Source organism: Stegostoma tigrinum, chromosome 9 (genome assembly GCF_030684315.1).
Source record: "Stegostoma tigrinum isolate sSteTig4 chromosome 9, sSteTig4.hap1, whole genome shotgun sequence".
Taxonomy (NCBI): Eukaryota; Metazoa; Chordata; class Chondrichthyes; order Orectolobiformes; family Stegostomatidae; genus Stegostoma; species Stegostoma tigrinum.
This window is the reverse complement of record NC_081362.1, coordinates 33,727,151-33,745,145: the sequence shown is the minus strand read 5'-3', so window position 1 is coordinate 33,745,145 and position 17,995 is coordinate 33,727,151. Positions and strand designations below refer to the sequence as shown.

General features: G+C 40.5%; 1 protein-coding gene across 4 annotated transcripts in view; it reads right to left on the bottom strand.

Annotated features, from left to right (window-relative positions):
* tmem181 (transmembrane protein 181) overlaps positions 1–17,995 on the bottom strand; it is a 180,895-nt gene that overhangs the window by 27,845 nt on the left and 135,055 nt on the right. For all 4 annotated transcript variants that reach the window (XM_048535701.2, XM_048535703.2, XM_048535702.2 and 1 more), the window contains 5 exons: positions 16,662–16,761; positions 14,366–14,496; positions 13,272–13,363; positions 6,053–6,110; positions 857–959 (listed from right to left, as the gene is read on the bottom strand). In XM_048535701.2, coding sequence (XP_048391658.2) covers positions 857–959; positions 6,053–6,110; positions 13,272–13,363; positions 14,366–14,496; positions 16,662–16,761 — 484 coding nt within the window. The remainder of the gene's footprint in view (positions 1–856; positions 960–6,052; positions 6,111–13,271; positions 13,364–14,365; positions 14,497–16,661; positions 16,762–17,995) is intronic.

Sequence of the window (17,995 nt, the reverse complement as noted above, 5' to 3'; positions counted from 1 at the left end):
GATCTATTGAAACAAACAGTACAAGCACAACAATCATAAAACTTCATAAAAGTATTAATTTTTTTGATTGCAGTGGATTTAAAATGTATTAAAGCTATGTTTGAAATGATCTCTATATGCTTACGCTAAAACAGCATGCTTGAAGCCAAGTTTTCATGATGGTCTTCGAGCTCACAAATCTTGTGTCTTTAAAGTTTTGCATTTCTCTCAAATACACCTGCCAGTCAACAAGACTGAACTCCATCTGCTTTGGTTCCATTTACGAAAGTATGCTGTATTCTTACTGTATGAAAACTTTTTGTCCCTTTGCTAGTAACAAAGCTGTAGATCAGCTTGCAACATGACAGACTACCTCCTGCTAGTAGACAATTTCAACACTCATCTCTCATTCTAGTGTAATTTGTGGAAAAGATGGAGAAGGTACAAGAGGAGGATTTCCTGTAGAATTTGGAGCAACAGCATTCAGCAACAAAATGTACCAATTATAGTAGCCAGTAGTGGACTGAGTAAAACAGAGGATCTGTCCGTATATAAATGGTGCAAAATTGCTACCATTAAAATGTCAAAGAACATGGATTCATACAATGAATGGAAGGAAAACACAAACTCATTTCTGCCTCAGTGTTGTCCAAATAACATTTACTGATTGTGCCCCATGAAAAACAAGGATATTAAATAAGGACCACAATGTAAATTCAGTTTGAAAATAAGTCTATAGATATATGCAGCTTATTAGAAAAATGGATTAGCCTTTATAGAGGTGCATCTTTAACAAAGATGTAATAAAACACCCTATACCATTTTAGATGAGCATATATTATACCTAAAGTTTCATGCAGCAAGTAATTCCACTTACCAAAGTATGGCATGTTTTTCAGTTCAGAGCAGGCCCTCACAACCAGGAAGACAAGGTATAACATATACAAGGAACCCACTATCAGGAAGAAAACTTGCATTCCCTAAAAAACAACAGCAAAAATAAATTGGAAAAGAAAGACATTCAGAAACAAGGCAAGTTGATGGAATCCCTGAATCCCAAAAGACCGATCCAAACAGCAAATAACTTGCATTACAACGTCCAAAAGCACTTCATAACCAATTAACTTTTGTTTTATTGTTAATTAGTTAACATGCCAGTTATTTTATACATAAGGACTATAAACACAAAAAGTGAAGAACGAGTTAACCTCTCATTGACGTAACAGGAAAGGGAACACACTGGCCGAACACTACCTAATTCTCCAAACAGTACTACAAGATCTTCAACATTATGCCCCCACCCCTCCTTTCCCCCAAAATAGTGGGCAGAACCTCAGTCTTATTTTAATTGCAGTGCTGCTGACAATGTAGTTCTCTAGATTCTGTACTGAAGTATCAGTCAAGATCAAGGAGGGAAGTTAGGTGGAATTTAGCACCAATTCAGTCAAGCTGGCAGTGTGTTCAAAGCTGTAGATCAGCTTGCAACGTGACATAAGTTGGTACAGAAGACAGGGATTTAGATTCCTAACAGCTGGGACCATTTATGGGAGCTGGTATCTGTACGAGCAGGGCAGTCTGCACCTGAGCTAGACTGAGTCCAACATTCTTGACGGTGGGTTTGCTAGTACTGTTGGGAGGAATTTAGATCATCATAGATCCTGGAATCCTACAGTGTGGAAACAAGCCCTTTGGCCCACAAGTCCACACGAACCCTTAGAGCATCCCAACTAGACCCACTCGCCTATAATCCACCTAATCCACACATCCCTGAACTCTACAGACAATTTAGCATGGCCAATCCACCCAGCCTGCACATCTTTGGACCATGGGATGAAACTGGAGCAGCCAGAGGAAACTCACGCAGACATGGGATGAATGTGCAAACTCCACACAGACAGTCACCCAAGAATGGATTCGAAACCAGGTCCCTGGCGCTGTGAGGTAGCAGTGCTAACCACTGAGCCACCATGTTTGTCAGTGGGAGGAGGACACAGTGTTTGTACAATACGGACTCAGCATAATTTAGCAAAGGAACGAAGGCAGATGGCATTTAGGCCTGTTCAATTTCAGGAGAATAAGTCAAAGCTGGATAGCCTCTATTTTAATGCTAGGAACGTTATGGGTAAGATAGATGAGTGAAGAGCATGGATTGAATGCTGAATTGCAATGTTGTTGCCATCGCAGAGATGTGCTTGAGGAATGGCAGCTCAGCACTGAGGTACCGAATCTTGAAGCAGCATAGAGGAGTGTATAAAGGGTGGCGGTGGTGTTACATTTTTCATTAAGGATTCGGTTACTGCTGTAAGGAGGGACAACATCTTTGAGAGGTCTTTAAATGAGGCACTACGGGTAGAGTTTAGGAAAATAAAGTGGCCGGTCTCACTGCTAGGAATGTATTATAGATCCCCGAGTAGTCAATGGGCAATCGCAAGGCACATACATAGACAAAACATAGGAGGCAACTAATTAAAATAAACATGATGCTAGGACAGTGCGCTGGCTTAGATAGAGGATTGACTCATTGGGACAAGGCAGAGTGGGAATAAAATAGCCTTTTTTAGGATGGCAGCTGGAGACGGGTGAAGCTCTGCAGAGATCAGTGTTGGCTCACCTATTCACATTATACTTTAATTATCTTGATGAAGGAACAGAGGGAATTGTTGCAGATTAGTTTGCAGATTACAGAAAGTTAGATGGAGGAACAGGTGGTGTTGAGGAAGCAGGGAGGCTGCAGGAGGGCTTGGACTGGCTAGGAGAGTGGGTAAGTAGCAGGTGGAATACAATGTAGAAAAGTGAGAGGTTATGCACTTTGATTAAAAAAAGATGTAGGCTATTTTCTAAAAGGAGAAAGGCTTCGAAAATCTGAAGCTCAAAGAGACTAAGGATTTCTTATGCAGGACTCTCTTAAAGTTAACGTGGAGGGTCAGTTAGCAGTTAGAAAGGTAAATGCAATGCTCTAATTCATTTTGAGAGGCTAGAATACCAGAAAAGGGATGCACTGCCGAGGCTGTATAAAGCTCTTGATTTGCCACATGAGAAGCATTTGATGAATCTGGGTCTGTTTAGAAGGATGAAGAGGAATTTCATTGAAACTTACAGAAAACTAAGAGACCTGGATAGAGTGGACTTTATGAAGATGATTCCACCAGTAGGAGAGATGAGGACCTGAGGGCCTCAAAGTGAAGGGATGACTCTTTAGAACGGAGATGAGAAGGAATTTCTCCAGCCAGAGCTTGGTGAATCTGTGGAACTCATTACCAGACAAGGCTGTGGATGCCAAGTCCCTGAGCACATTTAAGACAGAGATAGATAGGTTCTTGATTGGTAAAGTGTTCAAAGGTTCTGGGGGAAAGGCAGGAGAATGGGGTTGAGAAACATATCAGTCATGAACAACTTGTGGAGCAGAGTCAATGAGCCGAAAGTTCTAATTCTGCTCCTGTACTTTATGATCTAATTCACTGGAGGTGTGTAAAAACAATAACAGGATAACTACATTAGCGATTTCAACTTCCCCAGCATTCATTGGGATTGCATCAGTGTAATCATTGTAGAGTAGTAGTTCAGAGGGGACAGATTTATTGAAATATATTCAGGAGGGCTTCTTATGTCCAAATGTAAAAAGTCTAACAAGGGATGCTGCAGTGATGGAATAAAGCAATTAGGAAAGCAAACAGAGGTCAGAGAAAACACTGATGAGTAAGATTAGGGAGAATCCCAAGATCTTCAGTAAGTACATCAACAGGAAGACTATAACAAGAGAAACAGTACGGCCCATCAGGGATCAAATGGGCAATCTTCGCGTGGTGCCGGAGGACACTGGAAGACTGTTAAACAAGTGCTTCATATCGGTCTTAACTTTGGAGGAAAGAACAGGTACAGAACTCAGGAAGAGGCACTGAGAGGTTCTAGAGAAGTTTGACACAGGAAGTGTGTCAGAGGAGATATTGGAGATTTTGGTGGGCTTAGAAGTGGAAAATTCTCTGGGTCTGGATGAGTTATATCCGAGGCTGCTGTGGGAGAGCAGGGAGGAAGTTACAGGGGCTCTTACCCAAAATTTTCATTCCTCTCTGGCCATAGGGGAGGTGTCAGAGGACTAGATGACAGCTAACATGGTTCCACTTTTCAAGAAGGGTGGTAGAGATAAACCAGGGAATTACAGAGTCTCACATCAGTGGTAGAGAAACTACTGCAGAAAATTCTGAAAAAGTAACTTCCACTTGGATAGGTAAGGCTTGGTCAAAGATAGTTGGTATGGCTTTGTCAGAGTGAGTCATGCCTAACAAATTTGATTGAATCCTTTGGGGAGGTGACCAAGTGTGCAGATGAGAGTACTGCAGTAGATGTAGTTTTTGTGGACTACAGCAAAGCCTTTGACAAGGTCCCAGTGGGAGATCGATAAAGAAGGTAAAACCACACGGGATCCAGAGTAACACAGCAAGTTAGATCCAAAATCTCGTAGGAGGCAGAGAGTGGCAGTGAAAGTCAGTTGCCAGTGGTGTATCACAGAGATCAGTGTTGGGTCCCTTATTGTTTGTGACATACGTAAATGATATAGAAGTAGATGTTGGGGAAATGTAAGTAAGTTCACAAGTAATGTGAAGATTGACCATTAACGGTCATTAACGGTGAGGAAGGAGGTCTTGCGTTCCAGGAAGATATGAACAGATTGGTCAGGCAGACAGATCTGTAGCAGTTGGAATTTAACTCTGATAAGTCTGAGATAATGCACTTTGCAAGTAGTAACAAGACAAGGGGATACTCGATTAATGGTAGGACACTAAGAAGCTCAGAACAAAAGAGGGATCTTGGCTTGCTTGTCCACAGATCCCTGATGGCAGCAGGATAGGTTACTAGGGTAGTTAAGGCGGCACATGGGGCTTTCACCTTTAGCAGTCATGGCAGAGATTATAAGAGCAGGTAAGGTATATTGGAGTTGTACTGCAGTTTGGTTAGGCCTCAGTTGGAGTAGTGTATGCAGTTCTGGTCACTGCACTGTATGAAGGATGTGAATGCACTGAAAAGACTGCAGAGGAGATTTCCAGGGATTGATCACTTTAGCTGTGGGAAGAGGCTGATAAGCTTGGGCTGTTTTCTTTGGTGCAGAGAAGGCTAAGAGTGGACCTGATTGAGGAATATATAGGGTGGATAGAAAGTAGCAGTTCCCCTTGTTTGAAGGGCAAAATTTTAAGGTGAAAGGCAGGAGGTTTAGATGAGATTTGAGGAATTTTTTTTCACCTGGAGGGTGGTGTGAATCCTGAGTGAACTTCCCTGGAGGGTCGTTGTTGTGGGAAACTTCATGACCTTTGAAAAGTATTTAGATGAGCACTCGAAACATCATAAAGCTATGGGCCAGGTGCTGGGAAGTGGAACTATTGTAGATTTAAGAGTAATTTTTTTGTCAGTGTAGATTTGATGGGCTCCTATTGTACGGTATGATTCTGTGATATAAAACAGGTCTTCTATTAACAGTTGACAAAAGCAGCTCACTGGCACTGAAATCTTAGCTCAAACATCTATGGAGCCAGCTTTGTGACATCAATGCCATTCTGCAAAGACTAAAACAGATGTTATAAAGCATTTTATCTACAGAATACCATCGCTCTACCATTGATATGAGAGTTTCATCATATGAAATATATACTGCAAATGAAAATTTGACCAAATTTCAGCTTTAGCAATTCGAAGCAAACATTTTCTTTCCAATAAGTGCTCAGACAATTTCTTGTCAACATTCAGAGACTGAAAGCATGGAGGCAATGATCAGCATAAATTGATAGCTCATTGCCATACACTTGAAAAATATGGCTGCAGGGCCCAAGTTCATCTCCCTATACATCAGTTTGTATACCTATATGCCTTCAATTCTGCATCAGCAGACTCAACCTAAAATTTCAAAAGCAATTTTAATATGCCTCGTGCATGCACAGGTTTTAATTTGTATTGCTCAATGAAAAACCTACTTGCACTTATTGTTATAAAACGTACTCTGTGACAGTCACAATGCTCTACAAATATACTACCATAAGGTGATCGAGTTGCATTTGTGAGCTTTTAAGGATCCAGAATTTGTCACCTGGAAGTTGCTTGTGTCCACTCTGTACTGGTATGACGGGTCATGTAATTCGTTAACTCTGAAAACGGGATAATTTAAAATAAGAGAAAAAAGCTGAAAGTATTGGAAATCAAGATGAACCAAAAAAATTTTAAAAAGGCCAGCAACTGCAAAGAGAAAAGACGAGTGTAATAACTTGGGTATATAAACTCCATCAAAATGCTGACATTTTGAGTATTTCAAAATAAATGAAGTTGATTACAATTACCCACATCCTGCATTTGGAGGTTTGATTGTACACTGAGGCACATCTGAAGTGAAATTACTTGAATTTTTGTCATCCATCAAGCTTCCATTAACTAATAAGTCACATTTTCCAATATAGAGAGTAGGTAGTATCCTTTATAATGTAACAAATGATCTGTACCTCAAATGCTAGCAGTCCTTTTTTTATGCGAATCCATTCTGTAACAATCTCACAAAACTATTTTACATCTGTAGGAATAGGATAAAGTGTTCTCACATCTGTTGATTTTGCACACATCTAAGAGGAATAGGATGAATACAAAGACAGGTTGAAAGTGTAAAGTTGTAAACACAAAGTCTGGTGCTTTAGACGTATGATATAAGATTTAAAAATGACAGCAAAAAGCCATGTGGAAACATGATGGAGAAGCAATAATGGAAAGACCACTTAAAAATTATGGGAACTGAACATTTCCTATTCATGGATAAAAAGCCTTCAGAATTGGTAGGGAAGGAAACAGGGAAGAAAAGAGACTATATTGGTTAGAGAAGACAATGCAATGTTAGAAGGAGAGAATGTCCTTCAAGGGCAAGGACAGAAGCCATTTGTTTCGGTCAAGAAATAAAAATGATTTGATCATTCTACCGAGGGTGTACTCTACAAGCCTCTAAATAGGTGTGAGTAAGCAAAAGAGAAGCAAATTTGCTAATAAATTGAGGAAATAGAGGTTCAGTGTGATACCAGGGGATTTTAATTACCAAATATCAATTGAATGTTAAGAGTAAAGGAGAAGGATAAGAAGGGAATTTCTGAAATATGAAGCAGAAAACCTCCTTAACCAGTATTGTCACAAATCATCCAGGTAGGACAAACTGCTGAAGATGGATGCTGGGAAATATGGTGGATAAAATGTCTGTTGGGGCAAGAGTTGGCTAAGACCGATCATTATAGTATAAGGTTCAGGTTAATAACCAAGAATGAGGAAAAATTAAATATAAAGCAATAAATTAGTAAAAGGCTAACTTCCATAGCATTAGAAGGGATCTAGCCAGAAATTAAATCAAAGAGTAAAAAGAAAACTTATAGCAGAACAAAGGATGATTTTTGAGGTGGTGGTGGTTTTGGTACAAACTAAGTACATTCCAACAAGAGAGAAAGGCAGAAGAATGGAAGCCTGGACTCATTTGTATGACAGAGACAGGCAATATGATGAATGAAAGAAAACAGAAGAGGAGGATATGCGCTGCACGTTTGATGAATTTTTCAGGTGAAAACCAGTCCTAAGTTGGGTGGGAAAATAAAGAGAAAAATAAAACTGACAAAGAGACAATAAGAGAAAACAATGGCTATTAGCATTTAAACAAATCTTCTTGTGGCCTGCAAATGGTAAGCAGGTAATATGAGGTGGCATGCAGCCTATTTGGAGATAAAGAGGAAAATACATGTGGAGAGGTGCTGGGAATGACTAGAATATTTAATGATTACATTGTTTCAATGTTTCATAAGGAACAAAATGCTGATCAAATATTGCTCAAAGTGGAAATGGAGTTGGAGATATAATATTGAACAAGTGAAAATGTCAGGAAGGCAGTCTGGTAATAATGGGGTAGCACAGAGGTCAGTGCTTGGTCTAAAACAGTTATAATCTGTATAAATGTTTTGAATGTGGCAAGCAGTTGTAACATTTGCAACTTTGCTGATGACATCATTCGGAATGCAAGTTGGGAAAAGAATATAAAGAGGATAAGCTAACTGAATGGGCTAGAACTTGGCAGATGGACTATAATGTTACTGAGTCTGAAGTTATTCACTTTGGTAGACGAAAGCAAGAAAGTAGAATATTACTTAAGGGTGAGTGGTTGGAAAGTGAAGATGGCCAAAAGGAGGTGAAGCTGTCCTCATCCTTGAGTCACAAAATGCTAGTATTCAGGTGCTGCACACAACTAGGAAGGGAGCTAGTGCGTTGGCAATCATTTCAAGGGGATCAGAATACAGATGTAAATATGTCTTGCTGCAGTTATGTAGCAGCTTGGTGAGAACTCACCTGGAGTACTGTGTCTGTCTAAGGAAGAATATAGTTGCCATAGAGGGATTGCACGGATATTCACTAGATTAATTCATGTGTCTGGAGGGATTGTTTTACAAGGAGAGCCTGAGGAATCTGAGTTTGCAGTCTCTAGAGCTTTGAATAATGAAAGCAATCTCATTGAAACTTACAAAATTCTTTAAGTGTGACAGGGTGGAAATAGGTAGTTTTCCTTTGTTGATGACTCTAGAACCAGGGACAAAATTTCAAAGATCGAGGTGAGGAGCAATGTGTTCATTCAGAGAGTGGTAAAGTTTTGAAAGTCTTTAGCCCATAGGCTGTGAGAAGCTCAGTCATTGGGATAGGTTCAAATCAGGCTTTCATAGGTTTCTAAAGGTTAATGTTATTCAGGGATATGGAGATAGTAAGCGAAAATGGCACTGAGGAAATGATCAGCCATAATCTAGAATGATCAGGCAGACTCAACAGGCTGAATGGCATTCTGCTGTTGTGAAAATTCTATTATAAGGCAGGACGCTCTAGAAAGGTGGTTATGCTTAGGACGGATAAATTGCCAAGTATAGTGGCTTGCATTCCAGATGGTAAAGATACCAGAAGGGCTTAATAAAATGTTCCAATAATCCCTAGGTCAGGGAGAGGTGTCAGAGGGCTTGAAAATAGTAAATATGACATCCTTGATCAAGAAAGGGTGTAAGCAAATTTTTATTAACTACAAGCTGGTTAAAGAATCATACTGGATAGAAAGCCCACCATATTTACTACAATCAACAAACACCATCCCATTTACATGCACTTGGTCCATAGTCCACTATGCCATGGCATTTGAAATGCTCATTCAAATGTTTCTTAAATGTTACAAGAGTATCTGCCTCCATCACCTTTCTTGCAGCAATTTAACAATAGCCTATAAGATTTAAAAATAATAATCTGTGACAAAATAGCATGCATTTATGAGAAGCTTCAGTTAATTAAGGATAGCAAGCATGGATTTGTAAAAGGCAGATTTTTAAAATCTTTATTTTTTGATGGAGTAACAACAAAGGTTGATGAAGGGACACAGTGGAAGCTATCCACAGAGATTTGAAGATAACTATTTTTAAAAATTACTAGCTAAAGGACTTGTTGAAAAAACTGACTCACTGAATGGGAAGGTCAGTGTCAGTTTGGACAAAACAAAATTAAACATTTTTAAACCGGCTTAAGAACAGCAGCCTGTGGTAAATGGTTGGTTTTCAAATTCAGGGTGGTAGAGCAATCTTTCCCAAATGCTTGCAATACAGCATTTAAAAAATATTATTCATATGTGTAAATGGCTTAGATGTTAGACTTCGGTAACAGAACTCATCTCAAATACCACATATGAATAAGATGTTTTATTATTTTTGGTACCAAATTTAGAGGTGTAGCAAGCATTGAGAATGATGCTAATCATCTGCAGTTGGGCACAAATAAGCGACAAGAAAGGGCATACACATGCCAGATGTAATTTAATACTGAGAAGGGTGAGGTGATGTATTTTGGGAAAAGGAAAGGAAGAGGTGTATGTTTAACGGCATGGTTCTAAGGAGTGTATAGTCATAGTGGGACCTGGGAGATCATGCTTACAGACATTTCAGGGTGGCAAGACATATTGAGAAATAAACACATGGATCTTGGGTACAAAAGAAGGGATGTTACACTGGACTTTTATAAAGCTTTGGCCAGGTTACAATTACAGTGTTGCATCTATTTCTGTTGTGATGGTACTGTATCTTTATTTGTTTTGTGCTGCTCCTCCTGCGGAGAGGTGTTACCATAGCAGCAGCAGAATGTCTGCTTCAGAAACAGTCAGTGAACAACTTTGAGCTCCCTGAGTGTTTTTCTTTAAAATTAGACAAAAGAAACATGAGTGGGAGAGGCACACACAGACCCAGGGTTTTAGGAATAAAAACAAAGTTGCTGGAAAACCTCAGCAGGTCTGGAATCATCTGTGAAGGAAAAAACAAGAGTTAACGTTTTGGGACTGGTGAACCTTCCTCAGAACCGCAAGGCTTTGCTTTCAGTTGAGATGTGGAGTTGGTTGTTGAAGCTGCTAGATATAGATCTCTCTCTGCTACCGCAAAATGCTCGGGTTTTTTCTCTGCTGCCAGACTGTTTCTTTGTGTTCTTTTCTCCTGGACTAGAAGAGAGTTGGAACATAATGAGTATCTATTTTGCTGGACTGGTTCGTGCAAAAGGTGTGTCTATGGGATGCTGCTATATTAGAATAGTTGATGATTAGTAATTAAGTAATTTTATTAAGCATTTCAGTAGAGTTAGTTATGTGGATTCTTTTTTTGTTTGCCAACTGGCAAACTAATCAAATTACAAATGGAACACAGCACCTTCAAATAAAATAAAAGTTAGTGTCTAAGCTAATAGTGATAGTTTGAGGGTTTTGATCTAGTCTAAAACACTGTTAACAATACTTTAGCAAGGAGGCATTGGTCCTCAAGTGGATTTTGGGAGAATTAGTGGGATGATGGTGCAGCATTGAGAGAACTGAGGGAACCAGGGTTTGTCCCCTGGGAGCAAAGAAGGTTGATTTGAGATTTGATAGACATTTACAAGATTATGACAGGTTTAGGTAGTGAAGATCAGGAAAAAAAGGGTCCAAGAAAAGTTGACAAATTGGATCCAGAATTGGCTGAGTGCCAGAAACCAAGGGTAAACGTTGAGAGGTGTTTTTGTGACTTGAAGTCTGTGTCAAATGAGGTCCCACAAGGGTCAGTGTTGAGCCCTTGCTGTCTGTGATTTAAGTAATTGACTTAGACTTGAATGTAGGAGGGTTATCAACAAGATGTCAGAGGTAGTTTCTTTATTCAGAGAGTAATAAGGGAATGGAACGCTTTGCCTGCAACAGTAGTAGATTCGCCAACTTTAGGTACGTTTAAGTCGTCATTGGATAAGCATATGGACGTACATGGAATAGTGTAGGTTAGATGGGCTTCAGATCGGTATGACAGGTCAGCACATCGAGGGCTGAAGGGCCTGTACTGTGCTGTAATGTTCTAAACTGATAGACAATACTAAAATTGTCGTAAATAGTGAGGGGGGTAACCTTAGACTACAGGAGCCAGGTGGGCTGGCCAGATGGGCTCATCAGTGGCAATGAAATTCAATCCAGCTAAGTTAGAGATGGTACACTTGGTCAGGACAAACAAGGCAAACGGACCACATAATGAACGGCAAAACCAAGGAAGCACTGAGGATCAGATAGACATGTACACTGGTTGCTTAAGTTATCAGGACAAGTGGATAAAGTGGCTACAAAGGCATATAGGATATTTGACTTTATTAGCCTATGTATGCAGTTTAAGAGCAGGGAGATCATACTGGAACTGTATAAAACACTGCTTAGGCCATAGCTAGAGAATTGTGTGCAATTCTGTAATCAACATTATAGGAGGGATGTGATAGCACTTGAGAGAGTTCAGAGGAGATTTACCAGCATGCTACCTTGGCTGGAGAGTTTTAGTTATGAAGAGAAATTGGACAGAAGGGTTGTTTTCCTCAGAGTAGGGAAAATTTATAGGGAGCATGATTGACATGTTTAATGTTGAGGGGCATACATAGGGTAGACAGGAAGAAATTTTTCTTCTTGATGGGTCAATTACGAGGACCATAGATTTAAGATAGCAAAGATAAGTGGCAGATAGTTTGCAGTAAATATGAGGAGGGTCCTGACCCGAAACATCAGCTTTCCTGCTCCTCTGATGCTGCCTGGCCTGCTGTGTTCCTCCAGCTCCACACTGTGTCATCTCTGACTCCAACATCAGCAGTTCTTACTATCTCTCACTCAGAGGGTGTTGAGAATCTGCAACTTGCTGCCTGCATGGGTTTTACAGGCAGAAACCCTCATAATATTTAAGTATTTAGATATGAATTTGCTATGCCAAAACAAACAAGGCTGTGGGCCACGTGCTAGAAAATGGGATTAGAATAGTTAGGTGGTTATTTTTGACTGGTGCTGCTGCGTTGGGCAGACAGGCTTTTTTCTGCGCTGTAGATCTCTATGACCCCAAACTGTGCCTGTTTACTCATTTTGCAAAACTAGGGGACATAGATCTAAGACATCTGTGTTTGGAGATGGTTTGTTTGAAAAATATATGTAAACAGGTCCAGTGTGGGGAAGGGGCCATACCAGACTGATACTGGAGAATGATCAATAACAGAGGAAACTGCTATATATTGTCTTCAAACGATTTCACTCAAGCCATTCAACCAATGGAACACAAGCAGTCTGTTTAAGTTGCTGAAAACAAAACACAATTCCTTCTAAATTGTTGATCTCCTCTTTCTTTAATATGATGGGTTATGGTCAGCGATGATGTTGCAACATCTGAACCCTTTGAGATCCACAGTGGTGCCATGAGGTTGTATTGTGGCTTCAACATGCTGATATATTCTTCTCTTTATTGGTGTCATACACCTTTAATTTATCTGCACCGAATGTGTTTTTATATACCAGAAAGGACAGAAATTTGTTCAGCTTTTGGCACCTGAGGTTCAAGACAAACTTGTGTCAAGTATCCATCAATGTTGCTCTAAGCTGATGATGCCACAGTAGCATTGCATACCAAGAAATACCTTTAATGACAAATGGAAAGACTTTCATGCTTATAAAGAGAGTGTGCTTGCTTGACACCAGAATCAGAAAGGCAAGTGGCATGGTCTAGGATATTGTCATACCACATCTATCAGATTGACAATCTGATGCCGGTAGTCATTTTATGGCTTCACATTTCTATGCTCTATAATTACCAGCAATCATTTACCTAATGCTGAAATCATCACAAGTACTGCAGAAGTTCAAGCCAGGTAAACTGTGTAAAACTATTATCACACAACACTCTTAATCTGTCAATTAACTTAAGTTGTTTATTTAAGGGCCCTACAGGAAAATTTGTAAAGTAGCTGCTACTTACGTCTGCCAAATCCCAAGTGTCACTGCAGCCAACCAAAGGAGACCAACAATAAACAGCTTAGGCAAATAGAAAGTCATGAACTTTCTCTCTCCCTGAATAGGAAATAAAGTACAAAGTCGATTAGACTTCTATTAACACATTAATATTAAAAGTGCCAATCAGAACATCACTCTGTTAGGTTGCTTCTGGATATTATGGTACCTTCCAACTTTGCCACATCTTCTTGTTCTGCAACTGTCTCAACTTCTCCTAGACCTTCACATCGATGAAAATATTTCCACTGGTGCTTCCTGAAATACAACCTTCAAACAGTTTCTGGTATGAATCCTGACTCCACATGTTTCTGAGCTGAGATCACTACCAACTGAACTTTGGGTTCCTTTCAATACTCTCACTTTTCCCCATTACTTGTTGTCATGTTTTACATAGTCTAGTTTTTAATGTAACGAGACCTTGAGTCCATTTGTGCACATATTTGGCTGCTACTTCAGGCCAAAGTTCATCAATCTATTTCCAGATATTCCAATCTATTTTATCTTTTGTTCTTGCATTTTAAACTTATTTTCTCTTTCTCTAGAATCTTTTCCATTGTCATCCTTCCTTCCAACTTTCTACTCTCCAGTATTCAGCCCTCCCAATTCCCCACCCTGAATACTTCTATATTTCTGAGCCTGCCTGTGCTTTTGCCATTGTCTTAAGTGTTATGCCTACTAAACACCAGATTAAACATAGTATCCAAAGTGGCCTAACCAATGTCTTACACAGCCGCAATATGAACTCCCAACTCCTATGCTCAAGGCACTGACCAATAAAGGCATTGGCTGAGTCGGATTTGTCCTGCTTTTTGTGGAGAGGATATAGCTAGGTAATCTTCCACATTTTATTCCATTAAAAGTATGTTGTATAAATACGTTGCTGTTGTTGTTTAGAATAATTGAGGCCCATCTTTGGGATGGAGGTGGTTGGTGAAGAATAGATGCATTGGGACAACTGGAGCATCAAAGAGGTGGCAGAATAGCAGGGAGGGAAAATCAAGACACCAGGAAAGGGATTTTCTTGCTAACAGGGAATAATGTTTACTGCAATGTTTTTACCTGCACACGAAATCCATGGTAAGCACAGAGCCAAAACAGTAGCAATGCACACAGAAAGATTGCCTGGAATAGGTCATCAAGCATTCCTGGGAACCAGCTGTTGACAAGAAATGAAAGAGGGAAGAACGGATCTAAGAAGGAAAGGAAAGTAGTTAAAATGGATTAAACACTTTATACAATCAATGCACCTGTACTTTCTGAGCACCATAATGACACTTGCTTCTGAATAAATTAGCTACCTTGTTTATATTTTGAGATTTGGTGATTCTTCAGGCTTCAAATACATCAAACAAATCAAGAAGCATTACTCGCAAGCCCCACACTGACTTGGAAAGAAAATAAATTTATCTTGAGCTGCACACATAAAGACATCACTGAAACAAAAAGAAATTAGGTGCAACTTCAGAATGACACATCAAATTGCACTCTGTGGCCACTGAAAATTACAAGCCATTTTTTTTCACAAGTCCATAAAAGAAATGAGGTTCACGTGCCTCTCCCAGGCTTTAAAATGATTACTTTATTCATCCTATTATTAAAGGTTCTCTTTCCCAAGAGTTTGAGCATAGCTGATAGCAATTCCTGGTGGGGACTGGTTGCAAACCATAGGCCAGATATCTTGACGTTTGAACTCGACAGGCACAAGCTTTTGATCTCACGCTCACTGTTGTATTGCTTTTCTACAGTATGTGCAGACATGACTGCTTTAATCAACACCAAAATGGCATAATGGTCTTTATGCATTTTCAAAATAAGGTAATGAATAACATTTGATGAATGCCAGTCCAACTGAAAGAAAGAAGAATTTTTCAGTGAACTTTGAAAGCAGGAAGAGGTAAATTAATAGATAATAAAATGTGAGGCTGGATGAACACAGCAGGCCAAGCAGCATCTCAGGAGCACAAAAGCTGACGTTTCGGGCCTAGACCCTTAATGTTCTGAAACAACCTGTCTCTGTTGCCTGTCTTGATCAGCTTGAGTTGAATAGGGCAACTGATCATTAACAGTGCTCAAAACATGAACTGGAAAGGACAGCTTACATTCAAAGAATGAAATAAAACAATTTGCCAAAGACAAAATGGTCAAAATCAATGAAGTGTAAAAGCCTCAGAACAGCTTAAGAATTGATGCGAACGTCGATAAAAGGCAGATGAAGATGAGGAAATAATACATCGCAGCACCAGTGATTCAAAAGGAATTTGGCAAAATGAACAAATGATAGTCTTAACATAGAACATAACAGCACAGTACAGGCCCTTCGACCCTCGATGCTGTGCTGACCTGTCATACCGATCTCAAGCCCATCAAACCTACACTATTCCATGTACGTCCATATGCTTATCCAATGATGACTTAAATGTACCTAAAGTTGGCGCATCTACTACCATTGCAGGCAAAGTGTTCCATTCCCTTACTACTCTCGGAGTAAAGAAACTACCTCTGACAACTGTCCTATATCTTTCACCCCTCAATTTAAAGCTATGAACCCTCGTGCTCGCCATCACTATCCGAGGAAAAAGTTTCTCCCTACCCACCCTATCTAACCCTCTGATTATTTTATATGTCTCAATTAAGTCACCTCTCGACCTTCTTCTCTCTCATGAAAACAGCCTCAAGTCCCTCAGCCTTTCCTCGTAAGACCTTCCCTCCACACCAGGCAACATCCTAGTAAATCTCCTCTGCACCCCTTCCAAAGCTTCCACATCCTTCTTATAATGTGGTGACCAGAACTGTACACAATACTCCAAGTGCGGCCGCACCAGAGTTTTGTACAGCTTCACCATAACCTCTTGGTTCCAGAACTCGATCCCTCTATTAATAAAAGCTAAAACACTGTTTGCCTTCTTAACCTGGGTGGCAACTTTCAAGGATCTGTGTACATGGACACCAAGATCTCTCTGCTCATCTACACTACTAAGAATCTCACCATTAGTCCTGTACTTTGCCTTCTGGCTACTCCTACAAAGTGCATCACCTCACACTTGTCTGCATTAAACTCCATTTGCCACCTCTCAGCCCAGCTCTGCAGCTTATCTATGTCTCTCTGCAACCTACAGCATCCTTCGTCACTATCCACAACTCCACCGACCTTAGTGTCGTCTGCAAATTTACTAACCCATCCTTCTACGCTCTCATCCAGGTCATTTATAAAAATGACAAACAGCTTTGGACCCAACACTGACCCTTGCGGTACACCCTAGCAAGTGGTCTCCTGGGTGTAAACATAAAAGACTTAAAGTTAGCAAAACAAGACTTTTAGTCCCATGCCAAGATGTAAAACTATGTTAGCGCATACCATTATAAAGCAGCAACAAAGGCAGTAAGATGGACATCCATTTCTGCTCAATTGACCAGTCTTTCAATGAAACCTTCCTCAAAGAGTGAGCAAACAAACACTATGGAAACAAAACAAGAATCTTTAGGCATAGAACATTTCAAACAATGATATCAGAAGCTCAGAAGTAAGCATCCATCGAGCAGAAAACAAAACTTTTCAAAATTTTAATTGGGCACCAATTCATACATTTCGCCATCTATCATTTATCAACAAAACGGCTGAGGTTTTGTTCAAGCAGTGAGCAAAAACATGCATGGATACAAACACACACACACAGACACTCTTCCTCTCACTCAACACACAAGCACACACAAATACACACACACACTCCATCACACAGACACACGCACGCCGGCACAGACGCACTCCCTCACACATGCATAAACACACAACCTCGGTAAAACAAAAATACACACACAGTCTCCCTCACGTGAACACAAATACAGACACTTTCAGTCCACCAGACACAGGCTCTCTGTCTCTCTCCCACACATAAACACAAACACACACACACACTGACACACTCACTCCCTCTTCCATACACACACTCCCTCTCCAACACACAGACTCCCTCTTCCGCTCACACACACACACATAAACACACACACACACACACCCGCTCCCACACACACACACTCCCTCGTGCACGTGCACACACACACACACACACACACACACATACACACACACACAGGCCGTCTCCCAAACAAACAATCACACACTTCCACACACACACGCATCCACGCACTCACATACCTACACACGCTTCCACACACACACACTCTTCCACAAAATCACACACACACACATGCACACACTCATCCACACACACTCACACAATCTACCAGACACACACACACATTCACACTCTTGTACACACACACACACTCTTCCAGCCACACACACACACACACACACACACAATTCCAGCCACACACACACACACTCTTCCACACACAGACACACACACACATGGACAGTCTTGTACACACACACACACACACTCTTCCAGCCACACACACACACACACACAGAGTCTTCCACACACACACTCTTCCAGCCACTCACACACACACACTCTTCCACACACACACACACACTCTTCCACACACACACACACACACTCTTCCACACACACACACACACACACACACACACACACTTCCCCACACACAAACACACACACTCTTCCACACACAAACACACACACTCTTCCACACACAAACACACACACTCTTCCACACACACACACACACACACACACACACACACTCATCCACACACACACACAC